Genomic DNA, 23709 nt, shown 5'->3' on the forward strand with positions numbered 1-23709 from the left:
ACCACATGCACACCAGATGCACACAATGGCAGGTGTGCCAACTGATTATGTTAGAAAAATGAAGGATAGTCTAGACTACACCAACATTGGCAGCGTATTTTGCCGTGTAAGCAAACCATTGAACTCCAAACTTCTGCAGGCACAGAATGAAGTAAAGATTAAGTTACAAGTAACATCTTTAATAAATTAGTAAGAGAATCATAACACTACCTCTCAGACTTAACAATAGCCAGACCATCTTTCATGAATCCAAGTTTAATAAAATCAGCAAGCAGATCTCTGTGGTCAGAAAACTAGTTATGGAAGCTTCCGTAGGGTGGTTTCAATATTAACAATGATTATGAACTTTAAGCTTTCACAAGATTAAGACAGAATTGCTATCTTTACTTCATTTTTCTCTGACTGCAATGACAGAAGGAGGCAAGGGGTAGTTATATGGACATAATAAGATTAAACTAAGTAATCAGTTTCATTGGTGTTATTTGCCAAGTGTTCACTTTCCAAAATAAATTTTAAACTGGAAGAGGCCCAGTAGTAAAGATGTGCTCAAGGCTATACCATAAGTGTCAAACACATGGGCCAACCAGATTAAAATATAATTGGAAAAATTATAGTGGCCCTATACCATTCCCACTGTACTTCTATCACATTCTAGGTATTATTTGGAATCCAAATCTCAACTGTCACTACTTGTACAACCCTGGACAAGTTACAGCCTCTTTGTGCTTCATTTTTTTTCATCTATATATAAATCAAGGGAATTAATGGCTAAAAAGAAGCCATCTTAAGGAGAAAAGATCTGGAGTTCTAAATGACAAGTATGATTTTTGAATCTCTAGGCTTATATGAGAAGTGAGTAGTTGCAAAACATTTTGCTTTAAAGTAAACATGCCAGTGATCTTTGTTAAGAAGGGTTAAAGAGGAAGTTCATTACTCTTCACCACATTCCATTTGAAAATATTGAATTTAATAGAAAATATCACATTGTAAACAAGTCCCATTTATCCATTAGCTTAAAACAGAATTTTACTAATCACACAAAAGCTAAAATTGAAATACAAGTAGAAAACACAGTATTCAAAAGTTCTGTCAGAGGCACCTGATTCAGACTCACTAGGTTTCTGCCCCCTCCCCCCAAATGGCACCAGCAGCAATTTATCATAGGCACATGTAAGAAGGCTACAGAGTGAGTAGAATGAATATGGCCAACCTAACAGCAGTGGAATGAGCATTCTCTAGAGGAGGGACAACAGCACAGAATATCCTACATTTAGCCAAATATATCTGGGGTATGTGACTAAGTTGTTCTTAATGGAGAAAGGTCCTAGAGAACAGGAGACTATTAATATACCTGATTTAACTTTGTATCTCCCTCAGTGCCTAGTTCATTGTCCATAATGGATGATGATAAATGTATTACATAAAGGCAAAGTGCAGAGGCATTTTAAATAGGGGCAGGCAAACTTCACTAAGTAGACCTTTCCACATTGTATAGCCTTGCACTCACAAATCTCAAGAGTGAAACATCATTCATATTCTATGACTAAACTCAGTCCCAAGAAGGAAGGGGTCTTTGAAAAAGACCTGTTCAGGTCAAAGTGCCTACTTTCCCCAAGTGATACCACAGAGACCTCTTCTAAACAGAAAGAGTGAGTGTCAGTGTGTTTTCCCTCTCCCTGGTGCCTTGGGGGCACTTTTTAAAAAAATGTTCATGTTGGGCATTTCTTTGTCCACTTTCCCTCACCTAGCAGGTAGAACATGGCAGTAGAATACAGGAAATAACATACGCTTCAGAGAAAATAAAATTACAGCACAAAACACCCATTTCTGTAAGCTTCATCCCTTACAGCCAAGTACAAAATATTCACCTACACTCATTTTCATCAAAGGCAAAGAAAACATTGTTTGGAGTGGGCATATATTTTTTTTCTTGATCAATGAAATAATTTTATCCCCAAGACCTGTTCCCTCAAAGTGTATCTCTGGGGAATTGGACAGCTGGCTCCGAGGGCAAGTTAGTCACTATATGGTTTCTTGGAAGACTGGCTTTCCTCTGTTTCTTTCATACTGTACAGCGGTTCCACTAGCTTGTTATGAACAAGCATCAATCCTACCAAAAAACAGACCAAAAACAAAAACAGTTAGCCCAGGTTGAGGTGTACACCAGAGTAGTTTTCAGAGCCCATCCCCAGAGACCATTTCTTCTTCTAGATCATAAATACCCTTCGGGTAGGAATTGCATGTACTCAGTTCAAGGCAACTTTATATATATAAAATGTATCAAATTATGGAAGTCATTTAATACACACCAGGTATGTTCATTAAGCCTTTTCAGCTTGGTAAGAACTGCCCCCAATTTTCCTAACTCAGTTGCAAAAGGGCCATCAGATCCAGTACATATTAGAACAGAAACCCCATCTATCTTGAAGACCATCTCTGCTCAGAGGTGTTCTGAAGAAGTGGACAACATAATGGAATCATCAACTCCCTCATTCCGGATTTAGTCTCTATGGAGCCCCAGATTGCACTGGTTGTTTCTCTGGCTATTAAGCTTGAAGTCTACTAATATCACCAGCTCTCTACTGGCCTAGCCTTCAAAGAACCCAGGGTTAGATGCACACCATGATGAGACATCTGAATGTAGGATTCTGGTGATGGTGTACATAAATCTGGATTTTCCCATAATCAGTTTGCTTAAACTGAAGCCACAGCATCCTTGTATTATGTGAAAAGTCCTAGGGCACATAGACTAATGCCTTCCTTCCTTTGTGTAGTGATCTAGCAATGTGAGGCACTCAATCTGTAACAGCGTAAGAACTGAGGATCCTTACCATAGTAGGGGGGAGCCTTTTATTATCCATAATATTTGGGATATTTTAACTTTATAATTCTCTCCATTCTTAAAAAAAAAAAATTCCACTCTCAATTAGCTCCCATGCCCTCTTCTTGAGGGACAAGTTCTGTCAACAAGCATGGAGAGGAATGAAAAGGGAAGCCAACTTTTATAAGGTTGTGGTTTTGCTTATATCAGCCAAAGTTGGCAAGTAAAATTCACTCCTTCCCCCTCTTTAATTCCATTATCAACCTCCTTTTGGAATACTCACCTTTGAAATACTTAACAGTTTTCACTTTAAGCTCCAGTGTTGCATCTTCATCACACACAAATACTACACGGGGGTGCTGCTGGAAGGCAGACACAGTCCACATGTGACTTATCCCCTCCTCGATGGCTTTATGTAGTGCAAATGCCTTGTGGGCCCCCGTAATTAAGATCATGACCTAGAGATTAGAAAACAAGTGTGTCATTAAGAGAGGTCACTGGACAAGGAGGGAACTGAGGCCCAAGAACCTGATGTGGGCCTGTCACTAACCATTTCTCTGTGCCTATTTGTCCAGATATAAAATAGGGGTGTTGGAGTAGAAAATCTCTCTACTCTTAGTTCATAAAATCCTAGAAAGTTAATAGCAAATAAACTACCTGATATTCATGCCACTGATACCACACAGTATAGCAGCAAACAGTGCTGGGATTAGGAAAGGCCTTCTCTTTGAAGGAGGCTCGAGTGAGATGGGGAGTGGTTGCTTCTGGACGCCGTGGACAAGATATTATCTACTTCATTTGAGGTCTGGCAAGGGGATGGCAGATGATCAAGTAGAGAAGACTCCTATATAGATATAGATTGTACTAGATGGAGGTAAAGGTTCTTTCTGGGTATTAGCATCTTTGTGGTTCTGTGAAGACCTGAGTTCAAATCACACCTCTGGCACTATTTGTGTGACCATTTCTAAGTAGCTTCAGTTCTCGGCCTTAGTTTCTTCAGCTGTAAAATGAGGGTAATGATACCCTTAATACTTCACATGGTAATGAGGTTCAAATGCATCTGTGTATGTACAACCCTTTAAAGTCCTTTTTAGCTGTCACTTATTATGATAATATATCCTTGTGCAGAGGCAAATGGGCACTTGTGAGCCACATACATCTCTCCAACCAGTTCAGTATCCCCTAAGCCTCAATATTCCAAGCTGTATGTAAAAAGGGCACTCTACCCACCTAAAAAAAAAAAAAAACCTATCATATCACAGGCTTCCAGGGAGTGATTGTAAAATCCAAAAGGTTATCCTAACCCTAGTCACTAGTCACCAGCTGGGAATTAGATGCTTTAGTTAATGCCTACCAAAAAATCACTGGGCAACTTGCTTTTCTTAAATATCAAAATCCTTAGTTTTAATATTGTAACCAAACCTCATGGCCCAAATACCAGAGCTGATAGTTAAACCCTTTAAGGGCAACTATAAAGAAGGGGATAATACACTGACTCTTCTATATTGCTTCCTGGTGCATTCTCTGAGATTTAAAAATATATGAGGACGGGGGCAGCTAGGTGGTACAGTGGATAAAAGCACCAGGCCTGGATTCGGGAGGACCTAAGTTCAAATCTGGCCTCAGACACTTGACACTTAGTAGGTGTGTGACCCTGGGCAAGTCACACAACCCTCATTGCCCCACCCCCCCAAAGTGTGTGTGTATGTGTGTATAAATGAAGGCTCAGGGAAAAGAAGTGGACAAGCAAGCAACAAGTGCTTGATTCAGAGCTCTATAATTCTCGGTCTACTTATAATTCCAGGAAATACACACTAGTCAACACTAACCATCCAACTCAGGAGCTGAGGCAAGCTTTGGGGCTGCTTTTCCTTCATTAAAGTTTTTTTGTTATTGGGGTTTTTTAAACATAAAATAATTATAGTGAATAAATGATATCCAAAGACCCTTCTCGCTAAAAAACAAAAACAAAAATTCTACAATTGCATCTAGGTTCTGAGCCCCCAAAGGCTTTTATCTTGATTTTTTCTTACATACTGCTCTAAGTAGAGATTATTATACCTGACTTAAAATAAGAAAACCAATACAGTGGTAGTCGAAGTGACTTTATGCCACCAGCAGTAGTGTAAACTTAGGATAGAAGCCAGGTTTACAAAATTCCATGGTGAGGCTTTTCTCCATCAAGTCATAGTTATGACATCATTTTGCAATGCTAGGCGGAAGAAGGCCTTTAAGGCACCAACATTTTACAAACTTCAGGAGACATCTAAAAATATAGTGTCAAAACCAGCTACTGGTTCAAGGTCCAAATGAACCCACCCGAAAAGTTTAAAAACAATAAGCAAGGGAGGGGAAGAAGGGAAGAGTTGTTTTCCACCTTGCAAAGGGATGTAGACAATTCCTTAACATACATAGCACATTTAAGATAAGCAATTCAACTAGAAGATCAAAAGTACTTAAAGCCACTTCCTGTTGAAGGAATTAGAATAAAGCATCTCTGAAATTTTAAAGTATCTGTGGCAAACGCTGGATTCTATTGACAAGAATTTCATCTTGAAACAAACTGAATACACCTATTTGGAAGGTCAACCGCATCCAATTTGCCCTACCCACATTTACCACTCCAATCAGGACACAGGTGTCTGCTGAAACCAACTAAAACTTCCCCCAATACAGACCTGAAATTCAGTAAAAAGGAAAACAAGAAGTGGCGTGGACCCTGGGCACATTCTATCTCACATGCCAGCCTTAAATCCCTTGTGGTGTAATTCTACATCACATCAAAAGAGAAACCCCAAAACAATGAGTCTGCCACCCTTCCCAGAGAGGTAGCCAACACTATTCTGGATCAGAAAGGAGAAGGAATCACACTCCTCTTTTAAGAGAAGCCCTGTCCTATGGACAAGGTTCCCAGAGGAAGAATCAAGGAGATCCAGGGCCCTTTTATTATCATCATCTCACCTCTCTGGCATCCATGACTGTACCCACACCCACAGTCAGAGCCTTTGTGGGGACTTTTGAGAGATCTCCATCGAAGAACCGGGAATTGGCTAGGATGGTATCCATAGCTAGAGTCTTCACTCGGGTCCTAGACGCCAGACTTGAGCCTGGCTCATTGAAGGCGATGTGCCCATCAGGGCCAATACCTGTACAGGAAATAGGTGGTGCCAGGAAAACTTGACATGAAGTCAAAACTCCCTTATCAACAGGGGAGATTTCCCTGAACCAACAAGATCACAAACACTAGGACACATTGACCAAAGAGCCACCAAAAGAACATGGTACAGTGGAAAACAAATCCAAGTTCTTCTGTTAATTAGCTATATTGTGTGTGACTTGGGCAAGTTGTATAGTCTCACTCTGCTTCACTTTCTTCATCTATTAAAGTGGAAAGAATACCTTATCTAACCACCTCACAGGCCTAGTTTGAAGATAAAGATGAGAGTATAAATTAAGTACTTTTGAAAAAAGTGAAAATCATGATACAAATATCTGACCCTACCAAACACATTATTTCCTGCTTATGTAACTGACAGCTCAGCCTAGCACAGCAAACTTTCAGACATAATGAGCTCAGAGCTGGCCCGTTGTGGATTATATTTTAAAAGAGCTTTCTTTCATTCATAAGTTTATCAAGTGAATCTCAGAGCTCACAACACTGGAGAAAAAAAGGGTGTGCTGCTTATTAAAAGTACACAGAACATGATAGGATATGTGCATGCACACATAAGGGTTAACTATTATGTTACAAAATAATTCAGCTAAGCCATCCTTTGCTCCTAGACAATGTACTGCAACCATTTGTGTGCCATGCTCCTTGTTAGGTAGGCCCTGGAGACAAATTATACCTGCCCTCAACAGGCTTACAATTGGCAAACACTTCCTTTCTAATTCTTTCATAACTTAGGGGTTGAAAAATTAGTCCCTTCCCCTGTCCCCAAAGCCATTTGGTGAAGAAATTACTGATCCCTTTAAGCACACTAGAACTGCCACACTAAGCTCAGGAGTCTGTCTGGTGGGGATGCAGGGACCAAGAACTGGAATAGAGTACCCTTGTACTTGATATCCTCACCCTCAGACTTTTTATTCACCAAATAAACTAATACTTTCTGTTCTTACTGCACATAGCTGGGGATAAACTTGGGCAATTTACATGAATTTAGAGCTGCATGAGACTTTATGGTAGATAATCTAGTCCAATCAGGAAACCAAAGCCTGGAGGTCAAGTGACTTGCCCAATTTAACAATAGTAGAGGCACTGCTAGGATCTGAACCCACATCTTCTGACTTCAAATCCACTGCTTTTTCCACTGCACCATTTTGCCCTCAAAGAGAAAACACTGTGAACATAAAATAATGTAGCCAATGAATTATTTCACTGAATTAATTCACTGAATGTTTCATCCAGAAGGGACCTTAAGATCATCTAATCCAGCTCCCTTAATTTGTGGATGGGGGAACTCAGGGATATAGAAATGATTTGTACAATGCAGTTTCCATGCCATATGGCCTTCCCAACATAATGGACTGTTCGTTGCTTCTAGTAGGAAGCAGGACAACAAAAGGATGGGTAAATTTTAATGTCAGGGTGGTGGAGTGGGAGAGGAAGAAAGGAGCGAGGGCCCAGGACAGGAACTCTGCTCTTTCCTCTTGAATACTGACAGAACCACCATCCATCCAGTTTGACCTCACCTCCAATAAAAAGCTCAATCCCTCCAGCTTCCTTGATCTTCTTTTCAAAAGCATCACATTCTGCCTGCAGATCAGCTGCATTCCCATCCAGGATATGAGTGTTTGTAGGGCAAATGTCAATGTGCTTGAAGAAGTTATTCCACATGAAGGAATGGTAGCTCTCAGGGTGGTTACGTGGGAGGCCTAGGGAACCAGAGACCATTGTTAACTTCTTGTACTTCCCCAAAAGTAGTTAACAAGGATAGCTCACAGAACCTAGTAATCAATCAACAGGTACTTATTAAGCCCTTATTGTGGGTTAGGCACAGGAGGTACTCTTAAGAAGGCTACATTCTACCAGAACACACACACACACTCTCTCTCCCTCCCCCCTCTCCTTTCCCCCTTCCTCTTTCTCTCTCTCTCTCTCTCTCCTCTCTCCCTCTTTCTCTCTCTCTGAAGAGATGCCTGGCACCTCTCAAGACAGCCCATTCCATTTTGGAAAGCTCTCAATTGTTCCTTGTTCAGCCTACATCTATTTCTGCACTTTCCACCCACTGCTTCTAGTTCTGTCCTCCAAGGCCAAGAAGTTGAAGCTTAATTCCCTTTTCAAATTACAACTTTTAAGTATCTGAAGACAGGTAACTTGTGCCTCCCCAAGTCTTTTTTTCTGCATTCTAAACCAAATTCCTTCAACCCATCCTTATGTGGCATGACTTATGTCTTTTTACCCTCCTGTATGCCTTCAAGCCTATCAATGTCCACTGATCAATCAACAAACGTTTTATAAGTGCCTACTATGTGCCAAGCATTAAAGATGGTCCTTGTCCTCAGGGGGACTTATACTCTACATGTTCACAGATAAGCAAACATAAGATACATACAAAACACACACACGTTTGGGAGTAGGGAGAGAGCCTTGGAAAGAGTACCAACAAGAAAATTAGGAAAGGTTCCTTGAAGTGGATTTTGAGATGAGTCTTGAAGGGAACCAGGGTTCTAAGAGGAAAAAAAATGCATCTAGCCATGGGCTCAGGCTAGGCAAAGGTTATAGAATATTGTGTATGTGGATCAGCAAGTTAGTTGTATATGAAATGGAGTAATGATGTGTAATCAGCCTGGAAAAAAAGGCTAGTGCCAGACTTGTTATGGGCTTTAAAGACCAGAGGAAATTATATTCTAGAGGGAATTGGGAGCCAGTGAAGTTTCTTGAGCCAGGAGGCAACATGGTCAGACTTGGGCTGCCTTTAGGAGAATAACATTTGGGGGAGGGTTCGTTGGAGAAAGGAGAGAGACTGGACACAAGGAGACTAGTTAAGAAGATATTGATTGCAGTATTCCAGGTTAAGAATCGATGAGGGCTTGATCAATGGCAGCTTTGCTGTGAGTAGAAAGAAAAGGATGAATGCAAGAGAGGTTAAGGAGGGAGAAATGATAAGATCTGGCAACTAATTGGCCATGAGGGTTGAAGAAAAGAGATGGAGATTACTCTGAAGTTGCACACCGGGGTAGCTGCATAAATGCTGGTACCTTAAAAAAAAAATCAAGGGGCAGCTAGGTGGTGCAGTGGATAGAGTACCTGAGTTCAAATCCAGCCTGAGACACTTAACACTTACTAGCTGTGTGACCCTGGGCAAGTCACTTAACCCCAATTGCCTCACTAAAAATAAAAAAGAAATCAAGAAGTTAGGAGAAAAGATGGATTCAGGGAAACATAAATTTTGTTTTGAACAGGTTAACTGAAATGCTCATAGGACATCCAGGAAGGTGTCCAGGAAGTAGATGGAAACGTGGGATAGGAACTCAGGAAAGATATGAGGGCTAGTATACAGATTTGAGAGTCCTCATTACAGATAACATGAAAATCCAAGGAAGAAAGGATATCTAGCAAGTAGGGTCCAAGAGGTCAACATTTTCAATCGCTGTAGAGAGGACCACAGCAAGGATGAGGCCTGAGTAAAGAGTACTGGATTGAACAATAAGAAGATCATTGATAACCCTGGGGGATGCAATAATTAGGCAAGTGCTAGAGACCAGATCCAGGCCTCGAAGAGTCAAAAACAGAGTGGGAACTAGGCTATGAAAGGCAAAAGGAATGTGCTAATAGCTTAAGGGATGATGGGGTCACATGAAGAGTTGGTTTTTGTTTTTAGGGACAGGGGAGATCTGGGCATCTTTGTAGGCAGCAGACAAGAAGCCAGTAGATAGACAGAGGCTGAAAATTAAGTAGAGATTTGACCTAGTGATCCCAATGGTAGGCATAGCCCCAAGGAGGGCAACTTAATAAAAAAGCTCCATAAACCAAAATATTTATGGCAGATTTTTTTGTAGTAGCAAAGACCTGGAAACAAAGTATATGCCCATCGGCTGGCAGGTGCATGAATGAAAGGGAATATTATTATCCTGTAAGAAATTGACAAGCATGATGAATACAGGAAAACATGAAAAGACTTACATGAACTGATACAAAGTGAAAGTGACGAGCCAGGAAAACGATTTACATAAAGACTACAATGAAAATAAAAACAACAACAGCTACAACTGAACCTAAATGTTTTGAAATTATAAAGAACAAACTTGGCTAAGACCCCTCTTCCTACTCCATTGTGGAGACTGAGATTTGCATTTATGGAACACCGCAGATAACACGAGATGTTTTTTTAACGTGCTAATAGGTTTTACTGAATTCTTTTTTTCTCTTTTTAAATTCTTTTGTTATAAGGGATGATTCTCGAGAGGGTTATAAGAAATGGAAAAATCTAGGTAATGGAAAAACAAAAGATGTCACTAAAATCTATTTTAAGAAAATTCGGGAGGGAGAAGGCACGATAAAAAGGGCAAGCTCACATGTATAACTTTCATTGAATTGCTTGAGTTCTTAAGAGGGGGTGGAGAGGGAGGGAAGAAGAGAATTTGGGACACAAAGTTTTAAAAATCGATGTTAAAATTTGTTTTTACATGTAATGGGGGGAAAATTCTAAATAAATAAAAATAAATAAATTGAAAAAAAATTTTTTTAAAAAAAGGGCAAGCTCTAGAAGGTGATGAAATGTCAGGTTGGTAGAGCGTTGGATACTGAATAGGAAGATAGTGATACAAAGGATTCAAAGACAATGTAACGTTGACAGGTTAACTAAAGGGTCAAGATTTTAAAGAAGAAAATAAACCCTAGGAGAAGGGTTGGAGTGACTACAGGTTGTAAAGAGGATAGATAATAGGTTTAGAAGGGGTAAGGTACAGGGGAAAATGGAAAGACAGGAGGTTTTGATCAGATAAAGGAATTTCAGAGTTTGGGATTGTTGAGGTAGAACATTTGGGGGTGATGATGAGCAATGTGTACAGCTGAGGTAGAGTAAAGGTGAAGATCACAGGAATTGAGGCCGATAAATGGGGAAGCAGTCTTCCTAAAATGTGGGATCCAGAAAAAAACACTATACTCCAGAAGTGATAGGGACAGCATGGCCAGACAACAGGTTTTCTGAAAAAGATCTGGAGATTCTAGTGGCCTGCTAAGCTCCATGATAGCCGAATGAACTAATGAAATTTTAGGCTGGCATTAAGATAAGCATTAACATCCATGGTTAGGGAGGTGACAGTCATATCCTGCAGCCCCCTCACCTCCCCCCCTTCCCTCAGTCTTCTGTCTTGGCCAGACCACATCCACTCCTGACACCAGAGATTCTTAAACTTTTTTGTGTCGTGTACTCTTGGAAGCTCATGGACTCTTTTTCAGAATAATGTTTTTAAATGCCTATGATAAAATACATACAAAGCAAACCAATTCTATTGAAATAGAGTTTTTGTAATATTTTTTAAAACCAAGTTCATAAACCCCAAGGTTAAAGATCCCTGCTCGCCATACTCCTTGGGGATAAATGCCTGAAGCAGAAAGTTTAATGACCACTCCTCTTTACTAGAGATCCTAGGGCCAACCTGGAAAGGTTAACCAAACATGAGGGAAACCTATCCCCCCAGCCACAGGAGAGAGGTCCTAGAGTGGCAATGCACCTGCAAATTCCATTCAATCTGTGTGTGTGTGTGTGTGTGTGTGTGTGTGTGTGTGTCTTTCTGTCTTCTCCATCTGTGTGTGTCTGTGTGTCTGTCTTTCTGTCTCTGTCTACCTCTCTCCTAAGTTCTCCTGCATCTCTTTCCCTCCCCATCTTCCTCACAGGGCTTGAGTGAGGCAAGGGAAGGGAGGGGCATGAAGGAAAACAAAAGGTATTGGCTACCTTCTGATATCCTTAAAAATGCTTTTGAATTCTTCCACAAGAGGCTTGCTAGCAAAATTGCAGGTTAAATTGGGAATATTTCAAGTGCAAACTCATTGACCTTCTAGCGTGTACCGTCCCCCCACTCGACCTTTGCACCCCTTTAATAGCTAAAATAGCAGTCAGGCTTCCAAGTTGGGATACCACACATACACACGAACCAAAGAACTTTCAAAGTAAAATCCATCAAAAACAGAAAGGGGGTTGGTAAAGTATTTTACATGGCAGAGTGAACAAAATAGGTCCCAGCCTTTTCCCAGTCTCCTGTTTAATATCCCCAGCAGACTGGGTATAGAGGAGGAGGAGAGAAGGGATGGTCTAAATAATAATACTGGGGGATACATCCTGCCATGAACTCCTCTGCAATCATTTCTCCTGGAGACAGAAGCACAAAGTTCAGTGGCAGACACTGTGCTGTAAGTTACTTAGCAGGCCCAGGCCTTGAGCCCCCATTGTCAACCTTGCCCTGCTTATCATTCACATGACTGAAAGGCCCCTGGGAGCCCCAAGCCAGGGTCAGGAGGCTGCTATCGTCTCAGACACCATCTTCCCACCCTAGACCCTAGAAAAAACACTCACCCACATACTCGTCCATGTTAAATGTCTTCACGTACTGGAAGGAGAGGTCCCCATTCTTATAATACTCGATCAGCTTCTGGTAGCAATAAAGAGGAGTGCTCCCTAGGAGAAAGGGAAGTCAGTGAATGTCCTTTCTAGAGGTCCAGGGGTTTGTTAGCATTGCCCAGGAACCGAAACAGTGACTTTGAGAGACCTTTTCTTAGGACCAGGCTTCCAGGTCAGATCAGAAGCCCTACTCTCCTCTTTCCAACTAACTACCTCTTTATCCTTCCAAAAAGTCTGACTGGGGAATTCTCAACCCCTGTGCCTTCACTACTAGGCAGTCTCTCTAGCTGAAGCTGGAATTAAGCTCAACTCAAGCCCACCCTGAACCCTTCTTTCTCTAACTCCTTTTGAGTTTATTTCATACATATTTGTTGTGTGACTGTGTATCACACAACTTAACACATTCTTATAACAGCCTCCCCCCCCAAACCCCCTATACGTCTCTTTCTCCCACTACACTATAAGCCCTCGCTAGGTACACAGTATCTTGTCTCTCTTGTATTCTCCACAGCACAGGGCTGGCCGGTCACATACAAGGCAGAAGGAGGGATTACTGTGCATAGTTCTTTGGGGCTCCAGAGACCCCCAGTGAGACTCTGACCTTTCCACTGCCCTTGTTCCTTAAGAGTCATTCCCCGGGGGCAGCTAGGTGGTGAAGTGGATAAAGCACTGGCCCCAGATTCAGGAGGACCGGAGTTCAAATCCGACCTCAGACACTTGACACTTACTAGCTGTGTGACCCTGGGCAAGTCACTTAAATCCTCATTGCTCTGAAAAAACAAAACAAAACAAACAAAAACAAAAAGAGTCACTGCCCGGTATAGCCCTTGGCCATCAGCTCTAATGATTGTGAGGCTTCTGAGAAAGAAACCCACACTCATGACTGTAGAAGGCTGCCCAGCACTGATGCAGAGCCTTCATATGCTTCATGAGAGATGAATTGGGCCCAGGAGCAGTCATTTCCTACAGAGCTGGTGCCCACAGAAGATATCAGATGACCTCCATGTGACAACAGCTTCTTGAACAAGGCTACAGCCATTTCTCTCCATGGTTAGAACACCAAGCTAATGGGAAATCAAGATCAAAGACCGGATGCCCTTGTGGACAAGGAACGTTTTTGGCCCACGGAATGCAATGGAAAGCAGGTAGGAGAGTCGTAATGGCTCCATATAAAATCCATCCTCACTGTAAGAAAAATACTTCAGGTGGGCAGCTAGGTGATGCAGTGGATAAAGCACTGGCTCTGGATTCAGGAGGACTTAAGTTCAAATCCAGCCTCAGACACTTGACACTTAAAAACTGTGTGACCCTGGGCAAGTCACTTAACCCTCACTGCCCCACAGAAAGAATGAAAGGAAGGAAGAAAGAAAGAAAGAGAAAGAAAGAAAGAAAAAACTTCAGTGCACAAGCCTCATGTCTGCTAAGTCAGTAACTTTACAGAATCCTCTTTGGATAAATAATCACAGTTCACATTTATATAGAACTTTAAGGTTTGCCAAGCACTCTGCCTACCTGGTTTCATCCTCACAACAATCTTTGATATATGTGCTATTATTATCTCCATTTTTCGGATGAGAAAACAGAGGCTCAAAGTTAAGTGACTTACCCAGAGCCACTCAGCTAGCACATATCTAAAATGGGATTAGAACTCAGGTCTTCCTGAGTCTAGCACTCTGTCCATTACACCAAGACAAAAACAACATTATTAGTCTCTTGACTAGTCTCAGTGGGTCATGTTTGCTTTTCTGTTTAATAGGATTCCAGACAAAGCAGTAAACAACCACTCTCCATTTGCAAAGAAAACAGGGCAGGAGGGAATGGGCTAAAAGTGGAGATGTAATCTAGGTTAGAAGGGAGGAAGAGAGGGGCAGCTAGGTGGCTCAGTGGATAAAGCACTGGCCTTGGATTCAGGAGGACCTGAGTTCAAATCCAGCCTCAGACACTTGACATTAGCTGTGTCACCTTGGGCAAGTCACTTAACCCTCATTACCCCATAAAAATTAAAAGGAAAAAAACACTTAACTACAGAAGGGAGGAAAAATTAATGAAAAGTTATGAGATGCTGTAGCCACAAGAGGCTATGAAACCCCAGTCTTGCACCAGCCCAGTCTCAGTTCCAATAAGTAAACTACTCTGTTGTCCTGATAATGGTGGTGTCTGCCCCAAGTGCTTCCATTCATCTCCTGGCTACCCCAACCTGGTCCCTGCTGATCTGGCACATCTGTGGCCTACAGGGGGAAGGCTCCCTGCCTCCCTTCCCGTTTATGTCCAATGAATCCAACTCAATTGCCACTTCAAGGACCCTGTCTTGTTTCCCTCTATTTCTTGAGAAAGTGGTTGCCAAAAGTAAAATGCCTTAGCTGTTGATAATTTTTTAGTGCTGTTAGTTTAGTTTAACTATGTAAGCTCAATCAAAAGTTACTCCAGGGGCAGCTAGGTGGCGCAGTGGATAGAGCACCAGCCCTGGAGTCAGGAGGACCTGAATTCAAATTCAGCCTCAGACACTTGACACTTACTAGCTGTGTGACCCTGGGTAAGTCACTTAACCCCAATTGCCTCACCCAAAAACAAACAAACAAAAAAGTTACTCCTAACCCCAGAAAGCTCTACCAAACCAGAGCAGCAAATGTAGCCAGTTGTTTTTCCAGAGTGGTGTAAGGGGTGTCCTGTGTGGAGGCAGAAATAGACGGAGCAGCTTTGGCCCTTCCTTGCAGTCCCTCCCCATAGCCATTGCTGCTTTGAGAGCCTCTGCAGGGGAAAGAAAGGCTATACCAGGGAACCCCAAATCCTTCTGTTGACTGAACAAAACTGCCTAGACTTCTCATTTCCAGATAGCTTATCCTCCCCACTTCTACCACCCCGCCATACCCCTCAAAAGGGCCCTGTGACCCACCTGTAGGAAGTCCCAGGATGAAATATTTGTTGGGCCCTGGGCGAAATTGGACAATTCGGTTTCTGATGTACTTGGCAGCCCATTCACTGGCCTGAAGGTTATCTTCTAGGATGATGAGTTTCATTGTGCCCTGTATGGGGATTTACAAGGAAGAAAAAAATAGTTGAAACAAATGGTCCCCCTTACAAGAGCCAGCAAGGAAGCCCCAGGGAGTTATGCATCTATTACAATCTATAATCTACTACAACCCTCCTACCCTATTTCCAGGAGAGCCCCACTCCCCCCCCCCAATGTCCACCCACATATCTAAAAGGTCTATCCTGTCAGGCCTCATCGCTTGCTGCCCAGTATTGGAGACTAAGGACCCTGGGGACAACTGGCTGAGGATGGGACATCCTAGAAAATAATAATGGCTGGCATGTAAATTGCGTGTTCCCCCCCACCCCCTTCCACCACCCCACCCTACTCATTTCATTTGCTCAGAGGACCAGAGAAAATCAGAGCCTTTGAACAAATGAGGTAACAAATGTTTACATGGGAGACAGATTAGTCAATTAACAAGCATTGTTAAACACTTAGTATGTGCCAGGCACTGTGCTCAGATGTTGGGAGTCCAAAGACAAAAATAAAGTAGCTAGAGCCCTCAAGGACCTTATCTATAGATGACTGACTTGTCCATCTGGAAGTGGGTTGAACTAAAGAACTTTACAAGTTCCAAGATTGTGTAAGTCTCAAATGTCCCTGTCTAGGAGAAGTGATCATTTCACAGTTCCTGTAGTATGCAATACGCTCTACCATCCTTCTTTCTCCACTGCAAAGAGCCCCGGGATTCAAACCCCAGCTGCCTGATTCTAAATCCAGCACCCCATTCTGACTTGTGGGTGATTTCCAAGGGATCTGGGTTGGCAATACCAAGCTCTGATTTTAGAGCAGGGGACAGTGTGTTTAGTGGAAGTTGGAGTTAGTAGAACAAAACACTTAAAAATCCTGGCTCTGCTCTTTACAGGTAGCAAGAAGGTTAGCAGTGGACTGAGCACTGGGTTTGGAGTCAGGAAGACTCATCTTTCTGAATTCAAACCCAGACTCAAGACATTTACTAGCTGTGTGACCCCAGGCACGACTGGACAACAAAAACTGCTCTATCCAACCTTTGTGACCTGACTTGGGTGGCCTCTGCGATTCAAACCCAGGTCTTATGACTCAAGGTCCAAAAGCCTCTTTATTCAACATTTGTCCTTCCTACCTCACAGGTATGAGTCACATAAAACAATCCCTGTGAGAACACTCTACAAATTAAATCGGCTAAGGAAATGGAAAATGTTTATTACGATGGTCAATGCCTTTTGGATCTCCCCAGCTTAGCACAGTGCCTGGCACATTTGTTGTTGTCCAGTCCTGTCCGACTCTCCGTGACCCGAATTGGGGATTTTCTTAGCAAAGATACCGGAGTAGTTTGCCATTTCCTTCTTCAGCTCATTTGACAGATGAAGAAACTGAGGCAAACAGGATTAAGTGACTTGCCCAGGGTCACACAGCTAGTGTCTGAGGTGGATTTGAACTCAAGGCTTCCAGACCCGAGGCCTGGCAATATTCACTACGTCTCCTAGCTGCCACCCGGCACATGCTCTTAGACTTGATTCTGAAGGGGCCGCTAAAGGCACACAAGTAGGAGAAAAGGGCAGCTTCCTTCTCAGGTCCCCATGGCCCCTCCAGTTTCTCTTTCACCCTGGGGCTGAAAAGCAGAAGCCGAGCACCCAGTTCTTGTTGGATCTCAGTTTCCCGGGTCCCTGGGATCTGGGGCCTCAGGTCAGCTCCTGGGCAGTCCCTGTCCCGGGGGACTGAGAGAGGGCAGGAGAAGCCGCAGCCTGGTCCAGTTTGCAGCCTCCCACCGGTCCCCCGGCAGAGGTTAGGGTTGCGCGCCCCCGCGCCCCCGCATCAGCAGCACCCGGGCTCGCTGCCGCGCGCACTCCCGGCCCTGCTGCGCGCGCCCTCGCCTCCCCCGCACCCCGCACGCCGCACTTACTCGTCCCCAGCTCCTGGGCTCCTGCTACGCCGGAGACTGTGCGAGTGCAACTCCTCCTTTCGGGCTAAAGTCATATGACTATCAGGTCACGTTGCTGGGGATGCTGACTCAGCATCCTCCTCCCACTCTTCCTCCTTCCATTCGACCCCGGTTCCCTACCCGGGCCTGGGCCGCGCCCAGGCTGCCAACACTCGCCTAAGGACCAGGCACGGGATTCAGACTTTGCTTCTTAAAAGCTCTGGGGCAGAGTCTAGCGTTGGAGCAGTCTCCCTAGGGATCCTGGGGTTTCCCCAAGAGATTCCTCCGGCCGAGGAGGGTTTTTTAACTTTTGGACCCCTGCTTGGTGCAACTCACCGACCCCCTTTCTGACTACTCTTTCGAAATGCGCAAAATAAAACACAGATTACAAAGTAGGCCGTTTATATTGACATAATTGACATTTTTAAAAAAAGTTAACGATGCTAAGTTAAGAACTACTGTTTGTCCAAGCCCCTCATTTTACACTAGGGAAACCTGGGGGTAGGGGGAGGGTGTTCAAGGTCTCATTCCAAGATCTTGTAACTCCAAATCCATTCTATTTATTACATCACTCTGCCCCCTCGATCATACACCTCAATCACCCCCACTTCTTTCCTGCTCCCTGGAAAATGAGGGTGGACTAGATAATATCTGAAGGCTGCACTGGGAGTCAAGACTTAAGAGTTCCAATCCCACCTCAGATATTTCACAGCAGTGTGAGAGGAAGGGGAACAAGCACTTATTAATGTGAGACATAATACTTACCAATTATGTACTAGGCACGTTTGGAGGCAGGCAGGTGCCTCAATCCAAGTTCAAATTTGGCCTCAGTTACTTAGTAACTGATTTAAATCTTTTGTTTCACCTAACTTTCATTTCTCAATGTATCCCTGCTCCCTCCCCTTCCTAGAGAACCATCCCTTATAACAGGATTTTAAAAGGTTGAGGGGGAAGAGAAAGGGGGGAAGGAAACAGTTCAGAAAAACTAAGCAACATAACCTAGGCAGTCAGTTTTACACATTCTTCTTGAGTCACACCCATGGACCATCAAGCTAGGTTACATTCTATTTCATAGAAGAGGGAAGGGAGGCCCAGAGAGGGTAAGTAACCTTCAAAAAAGCCTCCCACCGTTTTGTTGAGTGCAGGAAATACGCCAGTGATCCTTCCTTGGGCCTAATAGCATGAGATTAATGTAGGAAGCAAAAAAAGGGGTTAATAGAAGACACAAACTCTAATTTATATCTGAGCTCTGAAAGGAATTCAGACCCCAGTTAATGGATAACTTAAGACCTGAGTTTTCATTAATATAAGTCAAGGCCTAGGTTTTCGTGTACCCACACAAATCAGTACCCATAACAAGAACATAAAGAGGCAGGTCATAAAGGCTTTAACAATAACAATGATATACTGACGGTATAGAAATTCAAACTGATAAATGAAGATATTTTGAAAACTGAACATGGGAATCAAAAAGTGACATGCACAGAAAAGGTAAAATTTGTCCCCAGATTCACCTTATGAAATGTAAACCCCCAAAACACACCTCCACTGAAAAAGGTACCCACCTCAGGGGTTGGCTCAAGCCCCCAGGAATTCCAAATTAGGATAAACCCTCCCCTGTACGTCCCTGGGATTATCTATCTATCTATCTATTTATTTAGCAGGGCAATGAGGGTTAAGTGACTTGCCCAGGGTCACACAGATAGTAAGTCTCAAGTGTCTGAGGTAAGATTTGAACTCAGGTCCTCCTGAATCCAGGGTCAGTGCTTTATCCACTGTGCCACCTAGCTGCCCCCCTGTACGTCCCTAAGGTAGATATTATTATAATGAGACTGATAATCAATTTATCCATACTATAACTGTCTTTTCTTTCCCTATTTGAGAGATACCTTTCCACTTTTCTGGTTCTCTCCCTGTGATCACTCACAGTATTGGAGTTTTTTTGTTTTTTGTTTTTTAGTGAGGCAATTGGGGTTAAGTGACTTGCCCAGGGTCACACAGCTAGTAAGTGTTAAGTGTCTGAGACTGGATTTTGTCATGGGAGGATTATGGGCCCCGGTCACCCCAACAATTCTCTGGGGGGTTCAAGGAACTTTTTTCTTGAAACCTCAGGGGTTTTCCCTTGAAATCAAGTAGGCCTCTCCTTGAACACAATCAAGGACACACACACTCACCTAACGGAGATAAGCGGCACAGATCGAACTGAGCATGCTCCAGGACCATCGCCCTACATTCCAGTCATTCTAAGCATCTGGATGAGGTAATCCAGGAGAAGACCACCTGGAACCGCCCATCAGCAGACTGCTTAGACCCATCAAGACAAAGTTGACACGCACCACCAGATCTCTCACGAGGGATTCTTCCAACCCCAGCGCAACGCGGGAAGACCACCAGCCCCTCATGCAATAAGAGACTCTTACCCACCCCCATCTAAACCCTATAAAATAGCACCCCACAAGTTAGCCGGGGGGGGGGGGAGCGTTTTGTTCTGGCAAAACCTTCCTCCCGGCCAGTTTCTCTTGTACCCCAATAGACCTGTTCTCTTATTCCTAATTAGGTCTTGTGCGAGAGTGTAATTCTTTACAGAGGAATCCTAAGGACCCACGTGCATTCTCCTATCGGTTTCCCCCCCATATCAATTTGAACTCAGGTACTCCTGACTCCAGGGCCAGTACTCTATCCACTGCACCACCTAGCTGCCCCTCACTCACAGTATTGTAATAAAACTTGGGAAACTGAGTCACTGAGTCTTATAATTTTGGGGGGATGACTCATGATCAATTTGACCCTAATTCCATCCCACATCAAGATCATCCAAGAATGGGAGGATAAGTAGAAAAAGATGGATGAAAGGTGGGGAGAAGACAGTACATCCATGCTTGTCCCTAAGCTCCAAGGTACTATGCCCAGAGCTGTAGACTGGTTGTTGGGTTTGTTTCTGTGTATGGGAGGCAGGGAATGAAGAAGGAAATAAAGAAGTAATAAAAGATCAGCAGGTCTGCAGATCCCTTAGAAGAACCCTTGTTTAAAAAAAAAAGAAGAAGAAGAACCCTTGTTCTTGAGGCCTTAACTGATCTTCCAACAGCTTGGTGCTCCCCAACCTAAAAATTACTTTGTATTCATTTTGTGTAGGGCAAGGGAGGTGGTGAAGTGATTAGAGTGCTGGGCCTGGAATTGAGAAAACCTGAGTTGAAATTCAGACTCAGTTATTTACTAGCTGTGTGACCCTGGGCAAGTCACTTCATCCTGTTTGCTTCAGTTTCCTCATCTGTAAAGTGAGCTGGAGAAAGAAACAATAAAATATTCCGATATCTTTGCCAAGAAAGCCCTAAATGGGATCACAATGAGTTGGATATTTGACAATAGTAACAAAAGTACATGTTGTCTCCCCTAGTGGAATGTTGGGGGGCAGGACCTTTTTTATTTTTGTCTTTGTGTCCCTGGCTCATAAACTGACCCCAGTGGAGGGGACTTAATAAATTCATATTTGATTATTCTGCACAAGCAGGGTAAGAGGGTTTTGACCACTCTTTCACAGAATTAAGATACATAAGGAAGTCTCTTCCACACAAAAAATATTTTATTGATGTTTTTTTAAAGTACTAAAGTCACTTCCCAATGATCCAACCCTCTCCTTTAGCAAAAAGTATATTTAAGTAAAAAGAAAAACATAACCGGACTGATCTGAATGTGTGTATATGCATATATGTATGAATATATGTGTGTGTGTATATATATGTCACATGAAAGGTGGTGGCTCTTAGGTATTCCTCAATAAAGAATTGCACAGGGGGCAGCTAGGTGGCACAGTGGATAAAGCACTGGCCCTGGATTCAGGAGGACCTGAGTTCAAAGCTAGCCTCAGATACTTGACACTTACTAGCTGTGTGACCCTGGGCAAGTCACTTAACTCTCATTGCCCCACAAAAAAAAAAAGAAAAAAAAACAAACAAAAAATAAATAAAGAATTACACTCTCGAAAACAGTCCAATTGGAATTAAAGTGGTCTTTTAGTTGGCATTAGGGAAATTAACTGAGTGGAAAGTCAAACACCTTAGAAACATTCTCCTCCTTCTTGAAGAGAGGGAAGGCAAAAGCTTTTACAGAGGATAGATGGGGTGTCTACTTGAAAACTGGAAAATTCCCTTTTGGGGTGGGGCGGGGAAAGCTTGGATGCTGGTCATATTTCTGAGAGTCAATGGGGATTTTTTTTGGAATGATGGTCCTGACCTTTGGGGTTATCACACCTAATTGACTTTCCTGCTATAGAATTTTATCTCACCTTACTTCTTTGGTTTTTTTTGCAGGGCAGTGAGGGTCTAATGACTTGCCCAGGGTCACACAGCTAGTGTCAAGTGTCTGAGGTCAAATTTGAACTCAGGTCCTCCTGAATCCAGAGCCAGTGCTTTATCCACTGCGCCACCTAGCTGCCCCTCTCCCCTTACTTCTAAGGTGTGTTGGTCCTGATATCTAGTTAATAGTCCCTTGATTCTTTGATATGTCTGTCCTGTTATTTGGTCATTTTTGGTTTTGCTTCTCATAGAAGAAACTTCTGATTTGTCCTAAGCCCTATGTCATCTATATAGCATATATATGTGTATAGAGAGAGTATATATGTGAATCACACACAAATATATTTAGTGATTATATACACATGTGTGAATGTGTACATGTGTGTATATACACACAGATATTGTGTGTATATATACATACATATTGTGTGTGTGTGTGAGATTCCTTCTGCACCATTTGGTTCTGATACCTTTATTCAAAAATTGTTGAAATCCAGTACCTGCGTGGCCTAAGGTATAAGGAATAGACAGGGTTAGAAGCCCCAAAAGAGTTTCTATGGCCAATCCCTAGGGTTTCCTTGATTTATCTTCTTTGGTGGGTGTAATCCTTTTTTTTTTTAGCTGCCTGGGCCTACAGGTACCTCCCAGGGCTTTTTGTCTTTCTCTCCAACATTGCTATCTATCAGGGTAATCTTGTTTTGCAGATTAGGGGAAAAGAATGTAAACGCTTAGCTCCTCCAGGACTTTTGTCTTTGTCTAGCAAGCGGTACTATCACCTGCATAAAGCACTCATTGAATTTGGTGTCTTGGACCTGGAACGTGGGACCTGGGGACAAGTCACCTTACAGAATTTTCTAGGCTTCCTTATCCAGGAAAAAGTGTGGCTGTTAGCAATACAAACCACTTCAAACCAATCAGGGGAGTTCCCTGTGTTCAGTGATCAAAGCCTAAACAAAGTCCTAGTTCAGTTAACTAGGCCCTTTCTTAAATGCCAAGCTGGGAATAAAACCCAGTGCTCTCTTTAATGAGCTCTCATTCTTTGTAATTCAGGGAAGATAGAAGAGAGGCCACATCCTGGGAGAAGCCTACTTTGATCTGGAAAACTAGATTATTGGCTGAATCTCTACTTCACTCTTCTCTTGGTAGACACCACTACCAGCCAGAAGATGGCCATATGCACTGCTAACTATAAATGTCCCCCATTTCCAGGGGATCTATAATAGGGCCCAATTTTCCTATTAAACCAACCGGAGGGTGTGGGTCCCCAGAACTGTATCCAGCACATGCGAATATTCATTGGTATGCCATGCAAAAGAGAAATAGTCTTGAAAGTGGGGACCTTTAAAATCTAACCTTGTAGCCTTCTCACTAGCAAGAAGCTCAAATTGGTTTCTGGGCAGAGAGAATGGATTGTGAGGATTGAATTGGTGCGGTGGGGGAAGGCACTGCTGTAATTTGCTGAGGTGTCTTGTCACTTCTGCTGTGGTGCCAGACAGCTCTGTGACATGGGCCACTCCTTGGCTGCATTGGGGAGCTGCTCTCTGACTTGGCTTTTCTAAATCACTAACTGCAGAGTCTCACCTGCAGAGCAGTAGCAGATTGTGCAGGAGGCACAATCAAATTTCCTCCATCCCTTTAGGCCTAGTTTTTGCTTTTTTCAGGCTGGTCCTTGTTCCCTTTGGAGGAGTGAAGTGTTATCACCATCACCAAAAGAAGAAGGTCGAGTTCCTAAAGAATATAATAAAGACCAGTCAAGGCCGGAGGCAGGCATCTCTCAAATGATCCCTTGTGGAATCAATCTCCTTGGAACTCCAGTTGCCTGTAATCAGAAATAGAATGAAGAGAAACACTAAGAGTCCTCAGGATTTCATGAGGCCTCTCTATTTGGGGCTGCTAAGCAAATACAAAATGCTCTATCTAGCATTCAGGACTCTTCATAAACTAGCCCCTCTCCTGCCTTGGCAGTCTTCTTACACCTCTCCCATCCGTACTCCTGGCTGGTCCACAGACAACACTCTCCATCCCTCGGGTCAGGAAGGATATTTTCTCTGGCTGTCCTCCTTGTCTCGAACGTTCTCCCTCCTCAGCTCTACCAACCT

The 23709-nt window shown here is 43.1% G+C and overlaps 1 protein-coding gene and 1 pseudogene across 3 annotated transcripts in view; one reads left to right on the top strand and one right to left on the bottom strand.

Annotated features, from left to right (window-relative positions):
* Nucleotides 1–197: 197 nt before the first annotated feature.
* Nucleotides 198–23709, bottom strand: part of GNPDA1 (glucosamine-6-phosphate deaminase 1) — a 127579-nt gene continuing 104067 nt past the window's right edge. The window contains exons 1-7 of one of the 3 annotated variants that reach the window (XM_043980155.1): nucleotides 17301–17400; nucleotides 15278–15407; nucleotides 12340–12441; nucleotides 7514–7696; nucleotides 5783–5967; nucleotides 3105–3279; nucleotides 198–2110 (exon numbers count right to left, since the gene is read on the bottom strand). In XM_043980155.1, coding sequence (XP_043836090.1) covers nucleotides 2016–2110; nucleotides 3105–3279; nucleotides 5783–5967; nucleotides 7514–7696; nucleotides 12340–12441; nucleotides 15278–15401 — 864 coding nt within the window. In that variant the 5' untranslated portion in view covers nucleotides 15402–15407; nucleotides 17301–17400 and the 3' untranslated portion in view covers nucleotides 198–2015. Of the gene's footprint in view, nucleotides 2111–3104; nucleotides 3280–5782; nucleotides 5968–7513; nucleotides 7697–12339; nucleotides 12442–15277; nucleotides 15408–17031; nucleotides 17147–17300; nucleotides 17401–23709 lie in introns of those variants that run through there. The other 2 variants (XM_043980157.1, XM_043980156.1) reach the window with 2 other exon arrangements.
* The window catches only part of LOC122738786, a 32817-nt pseudogene continuing 26790 nt past the window's right edge, over nucleotides 17683–23709 (top strand).

This window comes from Dromiciops gliroides, chromosome 2 (assembly GCF_019393635.1).
Source record: "Dromiciops gliroides isolate mDroGli1 chromosome 2, mDroGli1.pri, whole genome shotgun sequence".
In the NCBI taxonomy this organism is placed as follows: Eukaryota; Metazoa; Chordata; class Mammalia; order Microbiotheria; family Microbiotheriidae; genus Dromiciops; species Dromiciops gliroides.